Source organism: Centropristis striata, chromosome 14, assembly GCF_030273125.1.
Source record: "Centropristis striata isolate RG_2023a ecotype Rhode Island chromosome 14, C.striata_1.0, whole genome shotgun sequence".
NCBI lineage: Eukaryota > Metazoa > Chordata > Actinopteri > Perciformes > Serranidae > Centropristis > Centropristis striata.
This window is the reverse complement of record NC_081530.1, coordinates 33,812,110-33,824,343: the sequence shown is the minus strand read 5'-3', so window position 1 is coordinate 33,824,343 and position 12,234 is coordinate 33,812,110. Positions and strand designations below refer to the sequence as shown.

Below are 12,234 nucleotides of genomic sequence, written 5' to 3'. Positions count from 1 at the left end.
AGCGCTTTCAAAATACAAACAGGCCTTTATCACAGAAACCTAATATATAATATAATATAATATAATATAATATAATATAATATAATATAATATAATATAATATAATATAATATAATATAATATAATATAATATAATACAGTATAATATGATATATACCTAGTATATTCCAAGCAGCATATTTGCAGCAGCAAAAACAAGAATAACAACCCAACTACTAAAAATGAATAATGAAAGCATAACCTCAGTGAAGTAAATTTAAGAAAGAATAAAAAAAAACATTTAAACAAATAAATATATAAGTAATTAACCAGGGAAGATGCTTTAAATTCCTCACATGACCTGACTTCAATTGTAAGTATTCCTTTAATTCAAATTTGTTTTTTCTTGAGCTCAGTTTTAGAGAATCTGGCTTTCCTTTTAAATGTTTAACTTCTGTTAGTTAAAAGCCTTTTTCTCAATCAGCTCGCAGGTTCAAATGTTTAAGTACATTTTACTGAAACACTAGATACACTTGAAGTACAAGAACTTTACTTAAGTGTTTATACTTAACACACAAAACATATAAAGGGTTAATAAAATCTGATGTTTAGTTGTAAATAGCAACAACAATTAATACAAGTAAAGATGAAACTATCAGTTCAATAATCACTTAGTTGATTGACAGAAAACCATTTAATGTGTATAGATATTGTTCATGTAAAAACGTTTCATTCTTTTCATTTGAATAATGTGAATAATCATAAATATTAATGTGAATAATAATTGTTTATGATGCGAATGTATTATAATAATGTGAATTTAGTGAATTTAATAATGTAAATAATATTGATGTTAATAATAATAATAATGTTAATGATGTGAATGTATTAAAATAATGTGAATATAGTAAATAATATTAATAATGTGAATAATAATAATAATAATGTGAATATAAATAATAGTAATATTAATAATGTGAATGTATCATAATAATGTGAATATAGTGAATAATAATGTTAATAATGTGAATGTATTATAATTGTTGAGGTTTACAGTGAAAGTGTCACTTTGAACTCTGAGTTATTTCTTCTTCTTCTCTAAAATCAGACCAGCTGGATTTTTGGGGCTCATACAGATATTAAGCAGGAAAAAAAGTGTGATACTGATCGTATATAATATAGTACAGATATACATGTAACAGTAGTGTATTTTGATGCATTTTTTAACATACAGAAATAATATGCTGAGTAGTCTAAATTTGTTGTTTCATGTTCTAAAATTTTAATATATTTCTTGACATCAGCTGACTTTAAGCTTAAGAGTTGAATGAAATTAAAAAGCAGCATGTTGCCTCTCATTCTGTGCTCATTCTGTCAGAGCGCCCTCTACTGGACAAACTGTGCAACAACACCATTTTCAAAAAATTGACAAGTGATGGCATAATAACAAGTAATCAGTTCTGCACCTTAATTAAGAAATAAATAGATAAATATATCTCAACATTTGGCCTGAAAACTTAATCTTCAGAAATGCAGACAAAGTTTTATTTTGGGTAAATAATGTGTGGTTGGAAAAATGTAATCAGGAAGTAATAAATCACTTCAATACAAATCATCTGAATCTTCTTCTGTGGTTTTAATGAGGTGTAAAAGTTCCAGTGATGAATACATGACACATTAACTTATTCAACACAACAGGATCAATAATCAAAACAGATCAGAAGATGGATTATTTTCCCTGCTGCAAAAAGAAAGAGGTTCTTACTAGTACCAGGTTTGGCTGATATCAAAGTATTTCACATTAATTAGATCTCACTGGATGTTATTTTCTACTTCTCATGAGTCATAATAATGTGTATTTATATGTACGAGGCTCAGGATTTAGATATTAGACACAGATTGTTGTAGGCTACGATGACAGCAGCTCAGCTTCTACATTTTCTTTTACATAAATATAATACTGTAAACAACCAAAACTTGTCAGTAAAGTATGAAAAACCAGATACTTCCCAAGCCTGACTTCCACCTAAATTAATAGGAATAATAACAATAACTCCATTAATGTGGGATCAAATTTTACAACTGAAATAAAGAAAAAACAGAATAACCTCTGTTTCTAATGAAAGCAACAGTGGGAAAACTCAAAATTAACTTTTAATTCAGCTCAAACAGCATCTCAGTCCATCATCATTTACCTAATCAGCAGAACAGGAATTGGAATAATAGTTTTCTTAAGCAAAAACACAGACTCTGTGTATAGAAATTATTTTATTAAATCTCAGCTCTGTTTTTGAAGTAAAACATTTAAATGTTGGTAGATTCTTAGATGTGAAGGTGCTGCTGTATGTCGTCATATACATATACTTGGAAAATGTATAGACTACCCTTGTTTCCTTCGATTTCTTGTTTATTTTAATGCCTGGTACAACTAAAGGTACATTTGTTTGGACAAATATGATAACAACAAAAACAGCTCATAAGAGTTTAATTTAAGAGCTATTCCCAATGGTTTTCTTGATGATGATTTTGGTTATTATCAAGAAAACCATGGGAAATAGCTCTTAAATTAAACTCTTATGAGCTGTTTTTGTTGTTATCATTATATTTGTCCAAACAAATGTACCTTTAGTTGTACCAGGCTTTACAATGAACTAGAAAATGAAGAAAACAACGGTGTTTAAAATAATCTGCAGCTTCACTTCATGTCTCTGACTCACGTGACGCAGTTCAGTCTCCTTTGTGCATCTGCGTGGTTTCTCTTCAGTGTGTGTTCTCCTGCGAGGCCTCACCGACACACTGATGGTATTTGAGCTCAGTGTACCAGGCGAAGCCTTTGTCACAGATCCTGCAGCTGTACTGTTTCTCCACAGTGTGCACCAACATGTGAGACTGCATACTGGCCTTGTGTGCGTACTTCTTCCCACACATGGGGCATGGGAATGGTTTCTCTCTGGTATGTGTTCTCATGTGGATCACCAGCAGGGACTTGTAGGCACACTGTAGTCCACAAACGGAACAAACGAAGGCTCTCTCTCCCGTGTGACATTTCATGTGGTTCTTCATGTTGTTAACGTTCTGAAACATTTTCCCGCACTCAGAGCAGCTGTACGGTTTATCATAAGTATCATAACTCATTTCACTTTCAGTAACTTCACGGTTGTTCAAAGAGTTTAAATCCGACTGAGGTTTCCTGTCGTCTTTCCAGAAGTCGCTGTCAACGCTGTCGTCACTCTCAAGTTCAGGACACTCGGACGTCCTCGACGCTTCACATCCCATAAAACTGCCAGAAATCTTGTTTATTTTCAGTGACAATAAACCTGACGGGCGTTCGCTGGTCTCCTTCCAAAAATCACTATCAACACTGTCTTCAGTATCTGGATCAGAGTTCCTGTCTGGTTCTGGTCCTCCACAGTCCTCTCCATCAGCTTCTGTTTCCATCTGTTCAGTTTGTGTTTGTTGAAGCTGTGAGGACTGAGGTTTCTCTTCGTCTTCTTCACTCTTCACAGGGACAGGAAGAAGCTGCTCTCCCTCCGGATGGATCCAAAGTTCCTCCTGTTCCTCTTTAATGTGTGGGGGCTCTGGATCCTCCTGCTTTACGCTGTGTTCCCCCGTATGGACGGCCATGTGTGGGCTGAGACTTCCTTCAGTTAAATGTTTGTTGTTAAAGGTTTCATCACTCTGAAAGACTTCATCATGTCTCAGAGAGTTTAAAGCAGAAAGCCGTCTGCTGCCGTCTGTCCAAACATCCCTGCCATCATTCTCGTCACTCTCTGTCTCAGAAGAATCTAGAGTCCTGTCGTCAGTATCAGGATCTGGATCAGAGTTCCTGTCTGGTTCTGGTCCTCCACAGTCCTCTCCACCAGCTTCTGTTTTTATGTGTTGAGCTGAGCTGCTGGTTGGAGGGTCTGTCTCTCTGTTCTCCTCAGTTTGACTCTGATGAAGCTGTGATTCACCAACACACGTATGAGAACTCAGCTCAGAAGGTTGACTGAATGTTCTGTCACAAACACGGCAGCTGTAGTTTTTCTCTTTTGAGTGGACCTCCATATGTTTGGTCAGATAACGTCTCCATGCAAATTCCTCACCACAAATTGGGCAACTAAACTGTGTTTGTCTCATGTGGATCCTCATGTGTTGAACTAAAGCCTCAGTGTCACTGAAACCTGCGTTACACACGGAGCAGTGGAAAGGTTTCTCCCCTGAGTGACAGGTCATGTGAGAACGTAAGCTTTCACGCTTGAAAAATCCTTTCCCACAAACTAAGCAATTAAACAGTTTAAGTCTCGCCTTAAGTCTAGTGGGGACCTGCAGCTGGTGTTTACGAGAGTTGCTGGACAGCTTGTTGGCAGCATAAAGCTGTGAAGACTTGTCGGCACACTGGTGGCTGAGGAGCTGCGACTCTAAAGTGAAACTCCTCTCAGAAACTGAGCAACTGAACGGTTTCTCTCCTGTGGGAGGACTCTTGTGAGTCAGCTGACTGTCTTCAGGTCTTTGATGACACTCAGAGGAGCTGAGTGACTGAAGTGGTCTGGTCTGTCTGCAGATATCATGATCAACACTGGGTTCAGTTTTAAACTTGTCATCAGAGCAGCCAGGATTACAGCCATCACTAGCAGAGACTTTCTTATTTCTCTGATAAGTGAAACCTGACTGATGTTTCCTGGTCTCTCTCCAAAACTCAATGTCAACACTGTCCTCAGTTTCAGAAGGTTTAATCGAAGTGTCCCGTTGTAAATGTAAATCTGGATTAGAGTTTTTGGCTGGTTCTGGTCCCCCACAGTCTGCGCCCGTACAGCCAGTTCTTCTACACTGCGAGGACTCACCGAGACACTTGTGATTTTTGATCTGAAAATGCCAAGAGAACCTTCTGCTGCAGACAGAGCAGCTGAACGGTTTCACCCCTGAGTGGATCGCCATGTGTTGCGACATGATTCCTCTTTGAGAAAACGTTTTACCGCAAACAGAGCAGCTGTACGGTTTCTCTCCCGTGTGGGTTCTCATGTGTACATCCAGATGTGACCGACAATGTCGTTTTTGCCCACACACAGAGCAAGTGAACAGCTTTTTTCCTTTGTGTATTCTCATGTGTGTCCCCAGAAGGTAGTTGTTGGGAAATGTTATATCACATTCAGAGCAGCGTAGCGGTTTCTTGCGTTTTGCATTGACACACTTATGGCCTCTGAGCTGCCGCATAAAACTAAATCTTTTGTTACAAGCGCTGCAGCCGAACGGTTTGACTCCCGTGTGGGTCGCCATGTGGTACGTCATGGATCCTTTGTGTCTGAATGTTTTACCACAAACTGAGCAGCTGAACGGCCTCTCTCCTGTGTGAATCCTCAAGTGGTAGTTCAGACCTGCTTTCTGAGTAAACCGTTTGTTACACAAAGAGCAACCGAAAGGCTTCTCTCCTGTGTGAGTTCTCATGTGTATACTCAGATTACCTCTGTGTTTAAATGTTTTGGAACACAAAGAGCAGCGGAAAGGTTTCCCTTCAGGATCTTCCCAGTCTTTTTCAGTCTCAGATTCCGAAGAGTCTGAAGTCTTCTCGTCGGTCTCAGGTTCAGAAGAGTCTTCAGTCTGGTCAGTATGAGGTTGTAAATCTGGAGAGTTCCTGTCTGATTCTGGTCCTCCACAGTCCTCTCCATCAGCTTCTGTTTCCATCTGTTCAGTCTGTGTTTGATGAAGCTGTAAGGACAGAGGTTTCTCTTCATCTTCTTCACTCTTCACAGGGACAGGAAGAAGCTGCTCTCCCTCCTGACTGATCCAAGGTTCCTCCTGTTCCTCTTTAATGTGTAGGGACTCTGGTTCCTCCTGGTCCAGACTGGAGCTCCTCTCCTGCTGCTCAGAAGGAACCTCCTCTTTAACCACCAACAGCTTCTGGACGTCTGCAGGAAACATAGAAACAGATGATGGGAAAGGCTTTACCAGCCACAATAATACATTGTAAGCGTTCCCAACACATTCACAATTTCTTACAATATGTAAACAATTGCTAACAGGAGTAAAGATGCAGATACATGTTTTTTTGAGTCAGATGAGGTCATCTGCACTAAAGATTTTTGTTTTTTCCCAAAGAGTAGAAGAAGAAAAAACTTGTAAAATGCTACATTCATGCTTGGATGCTCGCAGTACTACCGTGTTAAAAAGGTTTATGGGCAGTCCACATAGCATAATTTGTGTGTGAGTGAGTGTGTGGTTGAACTCCAGAGAACAAAGTCAGTAGGACTTGGTATGATACCCTGTCCTTCCTTTTTAAATGTTGATCACTTGCACAACTAAACGTATTCCAAAGCAAGCAGGTCGATTAGGTGGCATACAGGTGCATCTCAATAAATTAGAATATCATAGAAAGTTTATTTATGTCAGTAATTCAATCCAAAAAGTGGAAATAACACATTATATAGATCTATTACACACATAATGAAACATTTCATGTCTTAATTTATTTAATTTCTTCTAATTATAATGATTAGGGCTTACATTTAATGAAGACCTCAAATTCCGTGTCTCAAAAAATGTGAGTATTACAAAAGACCAATTTTAAAAAGTATCTTTAATATGGAAATGTTGGCCTCTGAAAGGTGTCCATCTATATGACTCAATACTTGGTTGGGGCTGTTTGACTTGAACTACTGGAAATGGACTTTTCATCATATTCTAATGTATTGAGATGCACCTGTATAAACTGGTGTAGGTGTGCAAACTAGAGTCCAGGATTCTTCTTAAACACACTTTTTTTTATTATCATAAAGCAATTCATGATATTTATCTGAACTGCTCATTTGTTTTACTGGCTTTTAATTAGTTGTTCATATGTTTTTTTTACTTTTACCCTGGATGTATTTAATCATTACTTTTAGTCTTTTATTTCATTCATGTTTCATAAACAAACAGCTCTCTTGCCGTTCCTTTAATTTGTCAAACAAATTTCAACGTCAACCTTGAAAGACACAAGTTCCCAAATCTGTGATTTACAGATACAGAAGATGTCTCTGTGTAAATGACCTCTGGATGTTTGTTTTCTTTGGGTTTTGAGCCAGAAGCAAAATTACACCATTAATCATAGAGAGACACTGTAAAAACGGGCATTTGTTGTTGGTCTGATAACTTTTGTTACAGGCTTTTGCATAGTACTGCGTGTGTATGTTTATATATATTTTTTATTTTGAGCATGTATGCATGCAGCGATTAATTGATTAATTGATCGTTAACATTGTAGATAATCGAGTTGGCAGGTTTCTTCCAAACGCCCATCCCTAGTTTTAACAGTGATGTCCTCAAATGTATTTGAACCAAATAATATATTTCTTATTTACACTCGTGGAATCTGAAGAACTTCAGCTTTTCGTTAAAGGGAAGAGAAGGGCAAATCAATCAAATCAAACAAACAAACAAAATGTGTTGTTTTGGCAGCGACTTTTAGTTTATAACGGAGTAGGGCTGGGGGATATGGACCAAAAGTCATATCTCGATAGGCTAGGTATAGGATATTTAGGCTAGGATATACGACATATATCGCAAGTTTTTATCGCAAAGTGAGAGGAAATTTTCAGTCAAAGTCAAATATGACATGTCACAAGTAGTTTTATTAAAACCGTTTTTTAAGTAAAATATGAATAATGAATAATAACAGGAGAACCTTTAAATCAAAGCTCCATAAAGTGCACATTTAAAAAAAATATATATAAAAAACAGCTATGAAATAAAATAGGCCAATGTTTTTCCAAAATAAATATATTTATGAGAAAAGAATAACGAACATTACAAAAGAACTAAATATGACAAACCCTAGTAAGGGTAGTATTTATATTTAAAGGAAAATAAATGAACTATATCGATATATGCGATATGGTCTAATTCCATATCACTTTTAACAATATATCGATATATCTTTTATATAGATATATTGCCCAGCGCTATAACGGAGTGTGAACTGTTTGGAAAATCTAACATTAAATTAAATCATAATCGTCATAATCAATAACAATGATCCAATAATATGACACTTTTACACTGACTGTTGCTATTCTGCAACACCAGTAATGTTTCTTTTGATAATTAAAGTGAATTCAGATTCGCATTTATCTTATTTTAAACGGAGTAGGTTATTTACTGTCGTGCTGCTACTTTTACTGATATAAATTCTTTTAATACTTCTTCTGCTGCTGCTGTAAAGTAACTAAAGCTGTCAGGGAAATGAAGTGAAGTAAAAGTAAACAGTAGCAGCATAAAAGTGAGATACCAAGTAAAGTACAAGTACCTCGAAACTGTACTTAAGTAAAATAATAGAGTGAATGTACTTGTGTATTTAAAGTTATACTGTTTCTCAAATAACACAGGGCGCCTCAGAAAGTCTTATAAACACAATAATCGACAGTAAACATGCAGTAAAAACCTGTTAGCAGCTAACAGTTAGCAGCTAGCTGTTAGCTGCTAACCGTCTATGTGGACAGTTAGCAGCTAGCTGTTAGCCGTTACCTGCTAACAGCTAGCGTTGGCTTAGCACAGACAACACTGCGAGTAAAGAAAATAAAACCAACCTGCTTCTCTCTGCAGCTTCATGACGGCCTTTATAACCACATCCAGCTGTTTTTTTTACTGAGTTTCTGTCCTTATTGACGCTCAGCTCACATGCTAACACACATGCTAACCGACATAACGAACCGCAACGAACCGGAAACACAAACACAACTTCCGCTACACTCCTCTGGCCTTCAGAATAAAAGAACGCCGCGTAAGTTAGTAAGTACATTTACTCGAGAATTTGTACTTTATTTGGACATTTCCATTTTGTACTACTTAATATTTTTGACAATATTGTACTTTTTACTACACTACATGTATACAATTACTTTACTGACTCTACAGACCTGATTATTCTTTTTTTTTTTTTTTTAAACCCTGCATAATCTAATAAACTTAATACTATTATTAAATGCCCAGCAGTAAATGAGACAGCAGATACTTTTCAGTTTGGTTTTGGTTACAACCCAAATAATAATTTCTGAGCTCATGAAGTCAAATGAATGAATAAAAATGAATGAATAATAATTTCTCATTCGTCTCACTTTCTCTCTCAATATCAGTTTTATATCCAGAGGCATAATGTGACTTTTCCACCTGGTGGGGCTACAGTCTTATTGGTAGCTCTGCATATTTTGGCCGTGAGTGAATCGTTTTGGATGTTATTGTCACCCTATTGATGTGTTATTATTCTGGAAGCTCTGCATCACTTTATGGTGTCACCACGGCCCAGTAGAATATGTTTAGCTTCCTTAAATAAACCCAAATTGAGGAACATGTGGGCGAGAACTAAAGACATTCCTGTAGTCTTGTAATGTCTGTCGTTGTCGTTACTGCTGACATTAAATCAAAGCTGGCGATATCGCTGATGAGAAGCAGTGTTGCCAGGTTGGTCCAAATAAGTGATTATCATCAAAAAATAATATTGAGCACAATAAGAGTAAAGTCAACACTATAACAAACCAGGCCAAAAGTTTGTCAACCCACAGAACTACATTTCATCTTAATAATCTTTAAATCCCCAACTGAGTGGAAAACAAAATAATCTGGCAACATTTCTGCCTTAGATTCAGTTATTTTCTGTGTTCAGTGTTGACCAATCAGGAGCCACGAGGAAAGTTATAAATTCATTTATTATTCAATTGCTTAATCATCTTGAACGTTAAACAGTACAGTGAATTCCATTTGAAAATATGAAAAATACACACAAAAACTTCAGTAATTCTACAGATATTTACTTTTTATCTGTATTTTTAGAAGGAAATTATCTGTAAAATAACTGTTATTTGATGGTAAGTATCTGGCAACTTTTACCCAGTCAGGTTCCACTCAGATTTAGTTTAAATCTGAGTGAGGTTCTCCGGTCTCCTTCCAATCATCGCTGTCATCAGTCTCAGGTTCAGAAGAGTCTTCAGTCTGGTCAGTATCAGGTTGTAAATGTGGATCTGGATCAGAGATCCTGTCTGATTCTGGTCCACCACAGTGGACGGCCATGTGCTTTGTCAGATTTGCTTCATGCATAAAACTTTTCCTGCAGACCGAGCAGCTGAACGACTTCTCCCCTGTATGAGTTCTCGTGTGGATCTTCAGATGTTGCCTGCACGCAAATCTTTTGCTACAAACCGAGCAGCTGAACAGTTTCTTTCCCGCGTGAGAGATCATGTGTCTCTTCAGAGTTGCATCAGCACCGAATCTTTTCCCGCAGTCAGAGCAGCTGAACGATCTCTTGTCAGTTTTACACTTCATCTGTTCGGTTTGGATTTGCTGTGAGGACTGAGGTTCCTCTTCCTCTTCTTCACTCTTCACAGGGACAGGAAGAAGCTGCTCTCCCTGCTGACTGCTCCACACTTCCTCCTGTTCCTCTTTATTGTTTGGGGGCTCTGGCTCCTTTTCAACCACCAACAGCTGCTGGATGTCTGCAGGAAACACTGAAACCACCAAGTTCATGTTTAAATCCAGTTTGACAAAATGTAATATGAGTGATATTCAGCGCTGGAAGTATTCAGATCTCTTACTTCAGTAAAAGTACTAATACAACACTGCAGGATTACTCCACTACAAGTTAAAGTCCTGCATTCAAAACTTACCAAAGTAAAAGCATCAAAAATGACTTAAAGTATGAAAAGTAAAAGTACTCGTTATGCAGAATGGACCCACTCAGATTGTTTTATATATTCCAAATATATTATTGGATTATTATTGATACATCTGTTAAAAAAAGGTCAATCAGGATGCTCAATGTAAGTAAACTATGCATCCACACAGATTAATAATTATGAATATAATTATAATCACATTAAAAAAGTATTTGGAATCTCTTCATAGAAGAGGTTTACATATCATTCACAGTGTACAGCACTAAATAGACAGCATGTGTATTCAAAAAGATATTTATTCTAAATAAACAAGTATAAGCAAATAAAAGCTCACAATCTATGGAGTATAGAGCTACAAGGTCTAATCTAAAATGACTGTTACTGTTACTTACAGGATTATCATTTTGTATTTCATGTTAAATATTAAACTGTAAGGTAATTAAAGCTGTCAGCTAAATGACAGAGTGACTGAGTGCATTCTGCATAACGAGTACTTTTACTTTTAACACTTTAAGTACTTTTTGATGCTGATACGTTCATACTTTTACTTCAGTAAGTTTTGAATGCAGGACTTTTTACTGTAGAGGAGTAATTCCACAGTGAAGTATTAGTACTTTTACTGCAGTAAGGGATCTGGATACTTCTTCCACCACTGCTTGGCACTGAGATCCCTGTGAATAAAAAGAAAAGAAAACCAACCTGCTTCTCTCTGCAGCTTCTTGTCTGCCTTTAAAACCACATCCAGCAGTTTCTGTTGTTGTTTGATCTGCTTCTCATATCCGGAGATTTTTGTCTCCAGATCGGATCCGATCAGATCTTGAGTCGCAGTTTGCAGCCGCTGTTTTAATAAATCTTTAAGATTCTGAAATCTGGACATTTTACCCTCAAAAAACAAACTGTTTGTGTCCGTTTTCACTCACAGGCTAACAACAACACAGAAGCTACACAACATTACATGTGCTCCTCCACGACCCGGAAACACAAATACAACTTCCGCTGCTCTCCTCAGGCCTTCAAAATAAGACACCTAAACGTTATTGTCCGTCATCACTATATTATGATGTAATTATTTTTTTTTTTTTTAAATTTAAGTTGAAGATCAATGTACACAAAGAAATGATGGATAAATTATGTGATCAGACAGCTAATAGGGTTGCTTGAAAAAACAAACAAAAATACATTAGTAATATTTAATTTATGTATGTATTTCTATTTATTTTTATTCCCCCCATTGTCTTACCTCTAGGTTTATTTATTACAATATTGTAATGCATTAAAAAAATGTTTTATTTATTCATTCAATATTTTCTACTTTATTCTCGTAATAATCAATAATTACGACTTTATTCTCATAATTAGTCAATATTAAGGACTTCATTCTCATAATTAGTTCAATAGTTATGACTTTATTCTCGTAATTAATTCAATATTTACGACTTTATTCTCGTAAATAATTCAATATTCATGACTTTATTCTAATAATGAATTCAATATTTATGACTTTATTCTCATAATTATATTTTTTCCTAAATATGGCCCCAATACTATTACTAACCCTTTTTTAAAATTTAGTTTTAAAATTTATGTTGCACACTTTTACTGACTATTCTGCTCAGTTTCAAATTGCATCATTGCG

The 12,234-nt window shown here is 36.3% G+C and overlaps 2 protein-coding genes across 2 annotated transcripts; both read right to left on the bottom strand.

Moving 5' to 3' along the window:
- Positions 1-2,664: 2,664 nt before the first annotated feature.
- Positions 2,665-8,652, bottom strand: LOC131984794 (zinc finger protein 420-like). Its single transcript, XM_059349770.1, has 2 exons — positions 8,520-8,652; positions 2,665-5,864 (listed from the first exon to the last, which is right to left on the bottom strand). The coding sequence occupies exons 1-2, from the start codon at positions 8,539-8,541 to the stop codon at positions 2,740-2,742; spliced, it is 3,147 nt and encodes a 1,048-aa protein (XP_059205753.1). The 5' UTR covers positions 8,542-8,652; the 3' UTR covers positions 2,665-2,739.
- Positions 8,653-9,529: 877 nt separating this feature from the next.
- Positions 9,530-11,554, bottom strand: LOC131984881 (oocyte zinc finger protein XlCOF28-like). Its single transcript, XM_059349874.1, has 2 exons — positions 11,298-11,554; positions 9,530-10,430 (listed from the first exon to the last, which is right to left on the bottom strand). The coding sequence occupies exons 1-2, from the start codon at positions 11,473-11,475 to the stop codon at positions 9,838-9,840; spliced, it is 771 nt and encodes a 256-aa protein (XP_059205857.1). The 5' UTR covers positions 11,476-11,554; the 3' UTR covers positions 9,530-9,837.
- Positions 11,555-12,234: the final 680 nt, after the last annotated feature.

Excerpts from the sequence above, each read along its gene's own strand:
- LOC131984881 (XM_059349874.1), bottom strand. The coding sequence starts at position 11,475 with ATGTCCAGATTTCAGAATCTTAAAGATTTATTAAAACAGCGGCTGCAA. Across the intron at positions 10,431-11,297 it reads GAAGCTGCAGAGAGAAGCAG|TGTTTCCTGCAGACATCCAG; the intron begins GTTGGTTTTCTT and ends TGGTGGTTTCAG.
- LOC131984794 (XM_059349770.1), bottom strand. The coding sequence starts at position 8,541 with ATGAAGCTGCAGAGAGAAGCAG. Across the intron at positions 5,865-8,519 it reads GAAGCTGCAGAGAGAAGCAG|ACGTCCAGAAGCTGTTGGTG; the intron begins GTTGGTTTTATT and ends TGTTTCCTGCAG.